A 15247-nucleotide genomic window follows, 5' to 3' on the forward strand; every position below is an offset into this window, starting at 1 on the left:
TGCTTAGGAAGTCAAGTCTGAAGTCACATCTGGAAGAATGAATAGATACTAATTTACAAGATTTTAATTATCATCTACATGCTACTCATGGGTATCTCTGATCCTACATTCTAACCCAAGCACTAGATTTGAATCTTCAACTTCCTGCTGGTTGTCTCGGCTCGGATGTCTAATTGATGTCCCAAACTCAACTTGTTGAGCCCACCCTTTTTCTGCTAAGCTTTCCTTCCTTTCACCTCTCCATCTGGGTAAATGGCATGGCATCCAGCAGCCCCCCAGTTGCTCGAGCTAACGGCTGGGAGCTCCTGTTCTTCCTTCCTTCCACATCCAGCCCGTTTGCAGTTCCTGTGAGCTGTCACTTCAAGTACAGCCTGAGTCCGTCTGCCTCCTGGTCTGTGCTGTAACCACTCCCCCGGCTGCCATCACACCTTTCTCATGCTGTCCTGTTCATTCATCCCGGCTCTGTTCTTGCTGTCGCTTTTAAGATAATTTCAAAGTCTCTTTCAGAGTCTTTTATTTTAGTTTACTGAGGTGTTAATTACCATCTGGGGCAGCATTGGCCCTCTTGTATTAGATCGCGGGTTGACATGGGTTATGTATTTTTACTGTGAATTTGTCTTTCGCCAAACAGATTACTTTCTGTGGGAGTCCCGAGCATCCTGGATTGTAAATCTGCCCTCCCAGAGCAGCCGTTGTGTTTACTTCCATCGGATAGTAAACACTGAACTAGTTTGATATTCATTCCCTGGATTGGGATTCCTGTGGCACATGGGGAGTGTAAATTCAGACACACCTGTGGATGGTATAGTCTTCAGGTTGATTTCTCATCCAGAGCCCCAAGCCGAAACAGACTCTTCTCACTGCTTTCATGAGCTGGTGCGCAGAGTTTTCTAGACTTTCTTAGAGAGGGGGCAAGCTTTCCAGGACTTTGCCTTTCTATAGGTATCTCAGGTTTAATTCCCATTGAATGTGAGACCCAAAATCACATCTCTTGCTCTGAACAACTGGTAAAGTCCCGTCCAAGGAGCCTGCCGGCATTTTACAGTAGCCGCCCTATGCTCACCGCTTCTTTTGAAGATCCTGCTTTTAGTCTGTCCCCTGAGGACTTGCCTTTATTTCTTCTCTTGGCTGTGCCTTAAAATAGCTTGTATTATATTTCATTAGATATTTCTAGATGTTTGTAGTGGGAGGGATTCATTAGAAGCCACATTCAGCATCGTGCTGGATCCAGAAAGCTTTCTTATCACATCTCCATCACCTCAGACACCATAGCAAGCTCCTAACATGTCTCTCCAGTTGTACAGCTTCCCAGCAGCCAGAGTGATTTAAAAAAAAAAAAAAAAAAGGACATGAATTCGATCCACTCATGCTCCTGCATTAAGCCTTTCAAATGGCTTCCCATTACATGCTACGTCTGAGTCCTTTACTTTTTGTGATCAAGGCATGGACTGGCCACTCTTTATCAGACTGGCTTCCCTTGAAATGGCGATGAAATTGATAGGCGCCAGTTACAGGATGGAGTTTGCATAGTGGCAGATGATGTGCGAACAAGGACACCAGACACAGTCAGCAGGGCACAGGCCAGCATGCCCAGCTGTACGTGCCGTCTTGTCAGAGCTCTCCCAGTGCTCCAGAGGGTCCTTCACACCTTTGGAGGAAGACCGCCTTCGCTCTTGAAAGCCATTCTGATTGAGGGTTTACGTTCTTTCATGTCTTTCACCTCTTTGGTTAGGTTTATTTGGCAAGGAAGAAGGAAAACTTTCATTATTTGCAGATGACGTGATATTTTGTATAGATAACCCAAAAGACTCCACTAAAAAATTGCCAGAACTGATACACGAATTCAGTAAAGTTGCAGGATACAAAATCAACTTACAGAAATCTGTTACATTTTTATGTAACCAGTAATGAAGCAGCAGAAAGAGAAATCAGTCAGTCTCGTTTATAATTACACCAAAACAATAAGATACCTGGGAATAAACCTAAACAAAGAGGTGAACGCCTTTCAAAAAAGACAAAAGTAGCACATCTTTTTTTTTTTTTTTTTAAGATTTTACTTATTTATTTGACAGACAGAGATTACAAGTAGGCAGAGAGGCAGGCAGAAAGAGAGAGAGAGGGACGAAGCAGGCTTCTCGCCGAGCAGAGAGCCCAATGTGGGGCTCGATCCCAGGACCCTGGGATCATGACCTGAGCTGAAGGCAGAGGCTTTAACCCACTGAGCCACCCAGGCATCCCAAGTAGCGCGTCTTTAATTAAACATTAAAAACACATTTAGCTTAGTTTCAGTTCTGAGGCCCCATCTCATGAGACCAATAAATAACTCTATTTTAGTTCTCATTTCCCCCCTCCCCGCCCCTGCCGATTTAGTCAGGCTTCTCAGATTTTTTTTACTTACCATGAAGTTGTGAGTGAAGAGAGAGATAGGAGGGTTGTCCATCTGGTTTTTAGAGATCTGCCAAAGCTGCCTTGTAGTCTCCAGGCACCTTTCAAGGGGCGGGCGGTACGCTGCTTCTTTACAGAGCTACCTCCTCGGAAGGCTACTCGGCCTGGGCAGATAACCGACAGCTGTCTGGTTTTAGAGCCGGGCTTCCTCACCTTTGTATACCATGGACCCCCCTTCTGGTGATTTAGTGAAGTCATTTCTAGATGCGTAAAATGCAGTATGTAGGGTTACAAAGGAAACCGATAATATTAAAATACTCTTACCAAAAATAATACATGTAGTTCTTTTTGATGCATTAAATAACATTACATTTAAAACAAAGTTGAAGTTTACTTTTAAAATATTTTAACTTTTAATTTTGAAGTAATTTCAAACTTTAAGAATTGTAGCAATAATACATTTCACTAAGATATACCAATTGTTACTGTTTTGCCCCATTTGTTTTCTGACCCCCCATTTACTCCCCATCTCTCTGTGGGTATATTTTATTTGTCTGTTCACACACATTTACTGTCTTCCTCCCTGAACCATTTGAGAGTTAGACATAGAAGTGATGTCCTTTTGCCTCTAAAGACTTAAGTATGTATTTCTTGACAACATGGACATTCTGAGATATGAGCACAGTACAGATATCAAACTCAGAAAATTAACATGGAGGGCGCCTGGGTGGCTCAGTGGGTTAAGCCCCTGCCTTCGGCTCTTGTCATAGCTTCAGGGTCTTGGGGTCAAGCCCACAGGGAGCCTGCTTCCCCCTCTCTCTCTGCCTGCCTCTCTGCCTACTTGTGATCTCTCTCTCTGTCAAATAAATAAAATCTTTGTAAAAAATCAACACTGAGAATACTGTGCTCTACTACAGACTCCATGGTTGAATTTTGCCGAGTATCCCAGTAATTCTTTCACAGCAGCTTGTTGTTTTTGTTTTCAGTCTGATCTGTGTCTAAGGATGAAACATCACACCTGATGGTCATGTCTCCTTTTATCTGGAAAAATGCTTCAGCCTTTCTTAGTCTTCAGCAATGTCAATGACATGAAGACATGTCATGTCATTGACATTGCTGAAGACTACAGAGTAGCAGTTTGTGGAGTGTCCTCAGTTCAGTGTGTCGCACGTGTCCTCAGGATTAGAGTCCGCTTCTGCATTTATCGTGGGAACAGGGCAGAGGTGACCTGTGTCCTTCCCACTCTGCTGCCACATCCAGAAACACAGGAGACCAGTTGGTCCCCTTGTTGCTGATGTTAACTTGCCAGGTTTCTCTGCTTTGATGCTAATACATGTTTTGTTTATAATGATTATAGGATCTGAGGGGAGAGGGGACATTTGAGGTTATTAGTCTATCCTGTGCCTCTTCAGACTTTCAGACGATGGTTTCAGTATCCTTTGAATAAATTGTGCCTGATAATGGTTATTCTTGGATGGTTGCAAAATGGTGATCTCCCTCTGCCCAACTCAGACAATCCGCCTTTACTTCTGTCTACTGTAGGGAGAAGCTTTCCTTCCTCCGTCCTTCCTGACACATGGATCCTGGGGCTCCCGGATTAGTATTTATTCACTAGATTATAACCCAGAACTACTTTGCATATTGAGGCTCAGTGTAACAGGTTTGGTATGGGAACTCCTTCAGGTTGCCTCCCATGTGTTTTGGAATTGTCTCCATTATATTTTGAGTATCTCCATTATATTATCTCCATTATATTTTGAGTATCTGGCATTAGAAAACAGTCTAGGCTCCATCTTAAACTTTCTGTGCTCCAGCTCTGGAGTCACCTGAATCTTCAGGAAGCCCTGGTTCCTTCCAGGCCAGTGGTTGTTGGAAACCAACTTTTGGGTGTAAGCTTGCTTGTTGCTGCAAGTGTTGCTTTTAGACTCTTTCAGGGACATTGGGAAAAATTGCGATTTCTCGTGGTTCAATTCATTGTGTAAATTTTGATTTTTAAAGCCATCAGTGTATATGCTGTTGTTGCTTGGTTGAATAATAATATTATTCTAGTAATAATAGAATAATAATATTATTCTAGTCTGTCCATGTATGGGTCTCAGATAACTGCTGGTGGGTGGACACTATATGACAGTGTCCTGTCTGGGTCACCAGTATGAGCGTGGGCAGTTGGCATTCAAAGGAATGAAGATCGTGACGTTACTCTCGGAAAGCTGCAGCCGATGAGATGGGACAGGAAAACGTCTATGCTCTCGGTTGCTGGCAGAGCCACACAGATTGTTACTGTTGATACAGTTTACTGTCTGTGTTTTTAATTGAATGCCATGCAAAATTTCCGTGAGATGTCAGGAATAAAGACATAACATTTTCCCCTCCAAGCATATGCCCTCCCTACCCTGAATTCTGTCTACCCGAGGCTTAAGGAGCACCCTGGGTCAACAATTGCTGTTTTAGAATGATCACCATTTCTAAGCACAGTGGGTTTGCACACATTGCAGAGTTCTGAGGTTGTGAATTTTTATGCAGAAACACCAGAGATTAGCTTTTACACACATCAAAACAAAGGGACCCACAATTAGAAGCTGTATCAAGACTGTCTCTGCCCCCCCGCGCCCCACCCCTGGCAGTGATCTGCCATCCCCCCTTTTGTTCCTTCTGCTCATTAGGAGAGCTGGGTCACAGAGAGCAAAAGCACTTCCCAGCTTTGCTGTCCCCTCCTGATGGCTACACCCTTGGCAGCCTTCTGCTGTCCACCCAGGGAATTTGCTGACTACAGTTCTGCTGGGCATTTGGGGGACAGGGAGGGGTGGTCCTTGGCCTTCCACCACCCCAGATGTTACCATCAAGAGCATTCCTTCTTTGGTGTCAGGATCCAGCTCTCAGTCTCGTTTTGTTTTTGTTACTGTCTAGATACTTCCAATCAGTCAGCTTGTCTGAAATTTCAACCTTTCTTAGAGGACCTCAGGTGTCTGTGGCTCAGAGCCTAAGGAAGCAACCAGAGATGCAGAAGCTTGAACATTTTATTCATTTTTTAAAAAGATTCTATTTATTAGAGAGAGACCTCGAGCAGGGAGGAGGAGGAGGCAGGCAGAGGGAGAGGCCAACTCCCCACTGAGCAGGAAGCCCAGTGTGGGACTCGATTCACACTCCAGGATCATGACCTGAGCCAAAGGCAGACTCTTAACCGACTGAACCCCCCCCCCCGGCACCCCAGTTTGAACATTTTAGATTGTGCTTGCTTTTTCATCTACTGTGACAAGCGCCTAGAGTCAGGAGAACAGTGGATATGGTACCTTGAAATGATTTCCCATCACAAAGCTTTTGTGGTCTTGGCTTAAGGACAGCCCAGCTAAAATCCTGCAGTTTTAGTATTATCATTCGCCCCTGTAATTTCCTAGTCTGTCTGAAATCAGCTTAGGTATTAGGGTCTGAAGTCCTTGCATCAAGGCACTTCTGACATCTATCTGCATAACATAGCAACGTGTTAGGATTGAGAGAAAGACACCGACAGATTGGTTTAAGGATGGGAGATTGCTTTAACGACCGAGGATTTAGAAACCTACAGATGCTTACACAAAAAAGGAAACTGTGAAGCTCACTTTCCCAGAGCTGGACAGGCTTTGCCAGTCCTGCAGTTCCCCATGACGTACCGCTGTGCACACTGAGGATTCTTTGTTGGAACGAACCGATCATTGTCATCGCAAACTCCCCCTCTCTCCCCTTCTCCCAGCTTTGGTTATGAGTAAATCTCATCAGTTGTAAGTAACAGAGAAAGCAAACACAGCTTATTTCTAAGTGTTTCAAGAAAATGGGTAATCATTCTCAGATGTCACATCTCCTAGCAGCCCTCGGTGTCGGCTTACCTGAGTCCGTTTCTTCACCGCCTTTCTAACCGCCCCCTCCCGCAGGCTCACTCTCCCTCATGCTCACGCCTGTGCTCCAGCCACACTGGCTTTTCCTCTCCAGTCCTTGAACTTGTGAAATGTTTATCCGCTCGTGCTCCCTCTGCCTGGGATTCTCTGCCACCTGGCTTGTCACACGGCTGCCTCTTTGTCCTCCAGCTCTCAGCTTGTCAGCTCCACAGAGAGACCTTCCTCTTTATCTCAAATGTTTATTGCATTTATTGTCCTTCCTAGCGTTCATCCCATCGTGTAATTATACTCTGTATTTCTTTGCTTATGTCATCCTCTTACTCCCTTCCAGTAGGCTTTAATAATCTCCCCGGTACCAGATACAGCCTCCCACCCAAGGTCTTCTCGATAAATCTTTCTGGAATAATGAATGAATCATGAGAGCCAGCTGTGCACAGACGTATACATACTTAAGTAACAACTGGCATATTTCTGTTATGAATCAAAGTATTTTTGTATGGCAGACGAAAGTGGAGATACGGGGCGCCTGGGTGGCTCAGTGGTTTGGGCTGCTGCCTTTGGCTCGGGTCATGATCTCAGGGTCCTGGGATCGAGCCCCGCATCGGGCTCCCTGCTCCGCAGGAAGCCTGCTTCCCTCTCTCTCTCTCTCTGCCTGCCTCTCTGCCTACTTGTGATCTCCGTCTTTCAAATAAATAAATAAAATTAAAAAAAAAAAAAAAAAAGAAAGTGGAGCTACTGTTTAATCGGAGTTGTAGGTTATGTGGTAAGAAAATTTCTATTGTGCATTAAGTCATTTGGCTGTTATAAACTCGTTGAGATGCATTTGAAATATACTGTGTTAATCCACAGTTAGGTTTGTCTCCCATTGAATATCATAATAAACAATTATACATAAAATGCTTTGTTACACATAATTAATATATGATATGGGTATAAATTCTATAGCAACTTGTTTTATTAGTTGACATTTCCTCTTACGCTTTATTGTTATGATTGCCTTCTAATTTTTATACTGTACCCTTGTTACTGTTTTTTTTTTTAAAGATTTTATTTATTTATTTGACAGAGAGAAATCACGAGTAGATGGAGAGGCAGGCAGAGAGAGAGAGAGAGGGAAGCAGGCAGAGAGAGAGAGAGGGAAGCAGGCTCTCGGCTGAGCAGAGAGCCCGATGCGGGACTCGATCCCAGGACTCTGAGATCATGACCTGAGCCAAAGGCAGCGGCTTAACCCACTGAGCCACCCAGGCGCCCCCCCCTTGTTACTGTTTTTAACAGTGTCACTCTTTCTTTCCTTTCCTCTTCATTTCTTTGATCCGTAAGAGATCATTTTTTAGTTTGTATTACGGAATTTGATGTATGGCATTTCTTAAATTTTTACAAATTTATGTAATCTTGCTCTATCTTGATTCAATGATAAAGCAGTAGTAACCTATGTGTTTTATTTTTATGTTAAGAATGAGAATATAGGGGGGCACCTGGGTGGCTCAGTGGGTTAAGCCTCTGCCTTCGGCTCAGGTTATGATCTCAGGGTCCTGGGATCAAGCCCTACATGGGGCTCTCTGCTCAGCAGGGAGCCGGCTTCCCCCCCCCCTCTCTGCCTGCTGCTCTGCCTCTCTGTCAAATAAATAAAATTAAAAAAAAAAAAAGAAGAAGAATGAGAATATAGGAGGGTGCTTGGTTGGCTCTGTTGGTTAAGTGTCTCCCTTTGGCTCAGGTCGTGACCCCTGAGCCGTGGGATTCAGCCCCACATTGGGCTCCGTGCTCATCAGGGAGCCTGCTTCTCTCTCTCACTCTGCCTCTGCTCCCCCTGCTTGTGCTCACTCTCTCTCTGAAATAAATAAAAGAAATCTTTAAAAAAAAATAAGAATTAGAATATAATCCATATGACCACACCACGAGTTTGCGCCTTTTATCCGTTCCTTTTGCTTGTGCTTCTTTTCTACCACACAATCTGCTGGTTCACAAATAACCGAAGCTTTGCTGATGAGGTCGGAATTGGAACCGTATTCTTATATCCCACTTAGAAAATGATCAAGAGAACGCAGAGTCCTAGGTAATTTTTTTTCCTTCTTTCTTTCCTTGGAGCATTTGGCTTCGAGGTCAGGTGATTTGAGGGTGTGAGGTAGGGAGAGAGATTTGGGGGAGGCAGGTTTTGGTGGTGGATGTTTAAGAGAAGTCCCCCATTCCCCGGAGCCCACCACTTCACTATTTGCCCATATGTCTGCTGGAGGAGAGAGTGACTCTGCATCAGTTAGTCCGTTCCCAGCCCTCTGTTGAGAGATCCTGAATATTTGAGATTAAAGCATGTTTAAACTTGGAAAAGCAGAATGTTACATCAGAGAGGATGGCAGGAGTAAGAATTATAGAATGTTTACTAGGTTTACCAAACCATGGGCCCTATACATTAGCTCAAAATGCAGAAATTTATGGTTTATATTTCCTGTAGGATACGCTGGGCTTTCTGTACACATTTTTGAAAAACATTACCTTGTAGTTGTGCTCTTGTACCAGCAGGTGGCCTCTCTGCACAGTCAGGGCCCCTCGGTCAACTACAAAGCGCTTCAAAGGAGGTACAGTAATTAGTCTTCCTTCCTTCGCCCCCACACCGCCCCTCACACTCTCACATGGTTACACTTACTCTCTCACAGATTGTAGCATATGATACACTCTTCTGCCCCTTTTTCTCACTTGAGGGTTTATGTTGGAGATTGGTACGTATCAATGTCTGAGGAGCCTCAGATTTTCACGTTCACCTCGCATTCGGTCGTACGGGAGCCCCATCACGACTTACCCAGCCTCCTGTTGAGGCAGTTCGTCCTTTCAGGCTTTCATGCTTACAGACGTTGCTGCAGCGAACAAACCTGTACTTGCATCACTTTGCCTTTGTGTGTCTCGGTAGGGTGAACTGTTGAAGGGCCTGCAGTGTAGACAGCTGCCCTGAGTTGCCCTCCACGGAGGAAGCACGGTGGTAGGAGCGCGGCTTCCCCACGCCTATGATAGACGGGGACCGTTTCTCTCCTAGAGGCACCTGCATGCCTCTCACCAGAGCGATGTTGGGCCTCTTGTCCTAGATTTCCTTTCCTAGGAACTTTTGTTTCTGACTGTTGCTCATTTTTCTGTAGCATCACTGGTATTTTTGCCACTGATTTGTGGGAGATTATTGTGTACTAGTGACATTAGCATTCGATCTATAGTAAGAGTTGAAATTTCCTTTTTGTGCTTCATTCTTATATTATTATTATTATTATTATATTATTAGCTATTTTATAGGGCTAGTACACACCCCTGTTCTGTCTCATGGTTTTCCTAGCTCTTCTGTTTATTCTCCCATATGAACTTGAATTTCAGTTTAGGAAGAATTAAAAGCTCTCTGATCATTGTCATCAGTTATCTTCATTTTAAACTTTCCCAGTACTGCCTTTTCTCTTTATTATTATTTTGAGTAATAGATTTCAGGTAGACTCTGCCAGTGTCGTCTTACAGTAGAACATGTGTTCAATCCTGGGCTTTTCTTACTTGATAAAGGATTGTGTGTTAGTGTTCTTACATTCAGAGAAGAGGACACAGAGGAAAGAAGGAAAACATGCAGATTGCCTCTTCTAGAAATGATTCCTTATGTTTTCTGTTCTAGGAAGCAGCAATTTGCATAACTAGTTCCCTTTCAGCTTCCAAAATATGTCGTGTATAGCTCAGGGATTTTTTTGTCGAACAAAAAATATGAGTCACTCTCTTCAGTAAACATTTAATTATCTTTCAGGGTGGCTTATGGTGTTTTGGAGGAAATGGACTTCCTTATGCTGAAAGTTTTGGAGAAGTTCCTTCAGCTACAGTGGAAATGTTCTGTTTAGAAGCTTTGGTAAAACATTCTGAGGTAACTTACATTTTCAAAATGTGATTTAGTTTTTATGATCACAATGGAAAAATTGTACATGTTGGCTCATTCAAGGGAAGTAATCCTCATTTTTTGTAGAAGAAAAAAAAAGCTTTTTACTTGTTTTAAAATTTCTGCTTCCCCCCATTTAGTTATTAGAATTGATAATCATAATTTAGAACCAGTACACATATTTCATTTTTGCCAAGCATTTCTAAAAATGTATTTAATCTTAATTGCGCATAAGAAAGCAATCCATTGTCTAAAACATAGCATTGACCTTTGAATTATGCTATCTTCTACTGCCTTTCTCAGATCATTTTCCCAAATAATATTAGTAGGTAGTTAATTTCCAGTAAAACATCTGTTAGAGATGTAGCATATGGAAAAAAGGTAAATATTTGGATGACCATACTCCATATATTAATGGTTTTTAAATTTTTTGGCATTTATGACAGCTTTTCTGTCATGATCATATTTTAATTTTATTTGTTTACTTTTATTTATTTTAAAGGTTTTGTTTATTTTTAGAGAGAGCGAGGGAAGGGAGAGGGGCAGACAGAGAAGGGAGAGAGAGAATCTCAAGCAAGACTGCTTGGTGAGAGCAGAGCCCTACATGGGGTTTGATCTCAGGACCCTGAGATCATGACCTGAGCTGAAATCAAGAGTTGGATGCCCAACTGACTGAGCCAGGCGCCCCCTGGTGTCTTCTTGATTTTATTTTATTTTATTTTTTAAAGATTTTATTTATTTATTTGACAGACAGAGATCACAAGTAGGCAGAGAGGTAGGCAGAGAGAGAGGGGGAAGCAGGCTCCCTGCTGATCAGAGAGCCTGATTCAGGGCTCGATCCCAGGACCCTGAGATCATGACCTGGGCCGAAGGCAGAGGCTTTAACTCACTGAGCCACCCAGGTGCCCTGCCTTCTTGATTTTAAAAAGAAAAAAAGCAACAAACTTTGTGGTGCTCAAACATGAATGTCTAAAAATCACTTTTAAGCATGCTTAAAAGTGCAAGTTTTGTGGTCACCTTTAGATACGGGGTTGTGTCCAGAAATTTGCATTTTTAACAGGCATCCCTGGTTGAGGCTTCTGGAAGTGGTCCTTCTCACGTCATGAGAAACCCCGTTCTAGAGCTCTTATATTCTCCAGTTTAATTTTGGGAACCATTAGACATGGCTCAGAAGCGTCTGGTCATCTCTAGATTCCATCAGTGGGGTTGGGAATTAAGTACAAAGTAGAGGTATTAGCATTGTAGTTCAAAAGGGCATGTAGGAAAATGAGCTGGAGTTTTTGCGGCTTAAGACTAGTTTCTAAGGCAATAGATGCATCTTCAGGAAAGTACAGTGCGTGGAATAGCTTTCCAGAAACCTCTCAAGTCATTACATAGCTCACTGATGTGTGTCTAAAAGACATACTCTTAAATGCACTTAAAATGTCATAAAATTCAATAAAAATTTGGAGAGTGGAAATTGTTAACATACATGTGACATATCAGTGAGTCCCAACCAGTGATGGGAGGAGGCCAAGGTCGTGCCAGTGACCTTGGCACATTGTGAGGACTTACAATAGTATTATATAGTTCCTTGGGCTTTTCTCTTGTTTCTCTATTAAAAATTCACATCCCTTTTTCTTTTCTTTTTTTCCCCCTTTTTCTTTTTTATTTTTACCACTTGATCGTTCTCTTTAAAAAATGTGTTCTGACTCCTGAGTTTTAGGAGAACCCCCACACTGTGGGCTTGTGTGGGGTGGGGTGCGAGGCCGCGGATGGAGCTTATCTCTGCGAGTTCTCGATGTAGAAGCAAACTTGGCAACTTTAAGTGAGTGTTTCTACTTGTTATCAGGTGGCAGCTTTCTCAAGCATAGAAAACATTTTTAAGGTCAAGCCAGCCAGAGTATCACTGTTCATCAAAACAATTCTATAATAATGACATTTTCAGGTTACACATCCCATCAAGAGCTAAGCAGTAAGAGAATTTTATCACTGAACCACCCATGTCTACACAATAAGAAGAAAAATTTCAGGGCGCCTGGGTGGCTCAGTTAGTTAAGCATCTGCCTTCAGCTCAGGTCATGATCCCGGGGTCCTGGGATCGAGCCCCACATCGGGCTCCGTGCTCGATTGGAAGCCTGCTTCTCCCACTCCCACTCCCCCTGCTTGTCTTTCCTCTCTCACTGTGTCTCTCTCTGTGGAATAAAGAAATAAAATCTTAAAAAAAAAAAGAATAAAAATTTCAGAAGTCCTGGTGAGATATGCCTTAATTTTTTCAGTGATTCTGAAGCACCTCTCGCATAGATAAGGGTTTGCTTCTTTATTTCAGCCAGCCGAGATGAGAGTTTCAGGTAGGTCTCTGTCCTTGACCAGGACCTCCCTGGCTGTGCCTTCAGCATGCTGGGTCACCTGGTTAGTGACTGTGCAACATTAAGTGAGCTTTCATTTATTTATCCTGCTAGATATCTACACACTGTGATCAAATTGAAGCAAATGGAGGCTTGCAACTACTTCAGAGACTGTACCAACTTCACAAGGATTGTCCTAAAATACAGAGAAATATAATGCGTATCATCGGGAATATGGCTTTGAACGAACGTCTTCATTCTACTATAGTTCGCTCAGGTAATACGTCTCTCTTGGATTTGGTCCTTTGGTCTTCTCCCGCCTCTACCCCTCCTGATACATTAATTTTTTTTAATAGACTTAAGACTTTGCTTAGGTTTGCTTATGGGTCCTTAGAGCATGTCATTTTCGTAGGGGCACGGAGTTGCTTGCGACATGTGGATGGCCCGTATCTAAGATACTTGGTGCGGGGACAGTCACGGGGGAGCGGTTTTTGCCATCATGACCATCTAATTGTTTACATCATCTTTGATATGATTTGGTTTGCTAAGAGATGTACTCGGGGTATAAATAGTGATGTCTCCGCCTTGCAACTAATAAACTGACGGTGGGGAGATACTTAAGACCATGCGGAAATTCCTGTTCCTCGTCTATGGAACATTCTCGCCTCCTCTTGCCTTTAGCGTGATGGTTGCAGAATGGTGGTTTCCTAACTGCAGCACGCCTTCCCCGTGTGCTTTTCAGCATTTGGCAACTTCTTACAAGCGGGAGCCCTTCCTTCTCTCTCCTTCCATCTGTCCCCTCCTTTCTTCCTTCTTGCCGCCCTCCCGCCCTCCCGCCCTCCCCCATCAGTATGGGCACATAGATTCCTATTTTTTAATGGTTTATATCTTATTACTGTACTTAACATTTGATGCCAGATTGTCTCAGTTTTGTTTAGTGGGAGCCCCACAAACTGGTTCCCTGTGTCCTTGCAATGTGCCTACCTCATTTTGGGAGGCATTCGTTACTGTCTGGAATAACAACATGTTCTCTGGGGAGAAATGCAGATAGATTTTAGTGCAGATTCATTGGTACAGACCAGGATCTGGGTGCTTGGTGTGCTTGTTGGTCCTGGAGTGTCTTTGCTTCTTGGCTCTTTCAGTGGAAAAAGCAAAGTGATCTGTGTAAACACACACACACACACACACACACACACATATGCATAGGTATGTGCTCATCAGATACATCCATATGTTCATATTTATTAGAAACTATGAATTTACATTTTTTCTTGTGTCTCTGCTTTGTTTTTTGGTTTACATTTAAGAGAGTTTTGATCACTAGAAGTTTTTAATTTAATGAAGTCTCATTCAGGGATCAGCCAACTTTTTCTATAAAGGACTACTTACTATGGGGGTGCCTGGGTGGCTCAGTGGGTTAAGGCCTCTGCCTTCAGCTCAGGTCACGATCCCAGGGTCCTGGGATCGAGCCCCGCATCGGGCTCTCTGCTCCTCGGGGAGCCTGCTTCCTCCTCTCTCTGCCTGCCTCTCTGCCTACTTGTGATCTTTGTCTATCAAATAAATAAATAAAATCTTTAAAAAAAAAAAAAAAGGACTACTTACTATGGGTTTTATTTGTCCTGACTTTTTAGATTCTTAAAGTAGAAACTTAGATCATTGATTTTAACCTCTTTTCTTGTTTCAGTTACCTGTTGCTATGTATCAGACACAAAATTCATTGGTTAAAATAGTGATCCTCTGTTTTCCTCATGAATCTGAAACTTGGGCAAGATTTGGTAGTGAAGGCTTACATCACTCTAAGCACCGTCAGCTGGGCAGCTCAGCTGTGGGACGGAGGGTTCACTTACACGATTGCTCGCTTACCTGGCTTGCAAACTGGTGCTGGCTCTCAGCTGGGCCTGGGGACATTGGCTCCTTTCTCCCGGCGCCTCTGCACTCAGCTTGAGCTTCCTTTAAGCATGATGGCCAGGTGTAAAGGGCAAACGTCCCCAGAGAGGGCCAGGTATAAACTCTTTCCTTTTGTAATCAAGCATTAGGAACTCATTTCTGCCACGGTCTACTGATTAGGAGCTAGTCATTGAGGCTGGCTCACATTCAAGGGGAGGAGATTTGGAAGGGGTTTTGACTCATCACCTCTTCTTTTTTTTTTTTTTTTTAACATTTTCTTTATTTATTTGACAGATCACAAGTAGGCAGGGAGGTAGGCAGAGAGGGGGAACCAGGCTCCCTGCTGAGCGGAGACACCCACCCACCCACCCCCAACATGGGGCTCGATACCAGGACTCTGAGATCATGACCTGAGCCGAAGGCAGAGGCTTAACCCACTGAGCACCTGGGCGCCCCAGACTCATCACCTCTTAATGGACAATAGTGTCAAAGAATTTGAAGACATGTCTTCAGATCACTGCAATTTAGTACTTAATGCAGTAAATTTCCTCTAGCCTGCTTTAGATGTGTCCCTCACATTTTGGGTATATTGTATTTTTGTCATTATTCAGTTTGACATATTTTCTAATTTTCTCATGAATTTTTTCTTTGTCTCATGGGTTACTTAAAAGTGTGCTGTGTAGTTTATAAATGCTGTTTTCTAGATGCCCTATGTCTCATTTCTAATTTAATATTGCATGTGTTCAGAGAACATATCCTATAAGATTTTAGTCTTTGGAAATTTATTGAGACATAGTTCATGGCCCATTGTATGGTCTGTTGTGGTGAGTGTTCTGTGTGCACTTGAAAGAGTGTTCTGTGGGTGTTAGGTGAGGTGTTCAACATATAACAATTAA

At 43.1% G+C, this 15247-nt stretch overlaps 1 protein-coding gene across 5 annotated transcripts in view; it reads left to right on the top strand.

Moving 5' to 3' along the window:
* Nucleotides 1–15247, top strand: part of SERAC1 (serine active site containing 1) — a 58246-nt gene that overhangs the window by 26291 nt on the left and 16708 nt on the right. For all 5 annotated transcript variants that reach the window (XM_082729575.1, XM_082729574.1, XM_082729577.1 and 2 more), the window contains 2 exons: nucleotides 10012–10125; nucleotides 12579–12741. In XM_082729575.1, coding sequence (XP_082585701.1) covers nucleotides 10012–10125; nucleotides 12579–12741 — 277 coding nt within the window. The remainder of the gene's footprint in view (nucleotides 1–10011; nucleotides 10126–12578; nucleotides 12742–15247) is intronic.

This window comes from Mustela nivalis, assembly GCF_964662115.1.
Source record: "Mustela nivalis genome assembly, chromosome: 5".
NCBI classification, from domain to species: domain Eukaryota; kingdom Metazoa; phylum Chordata; class Mammalia; order Carnivora; family Mustelidae; genus Mustela; species Mustela nivalis.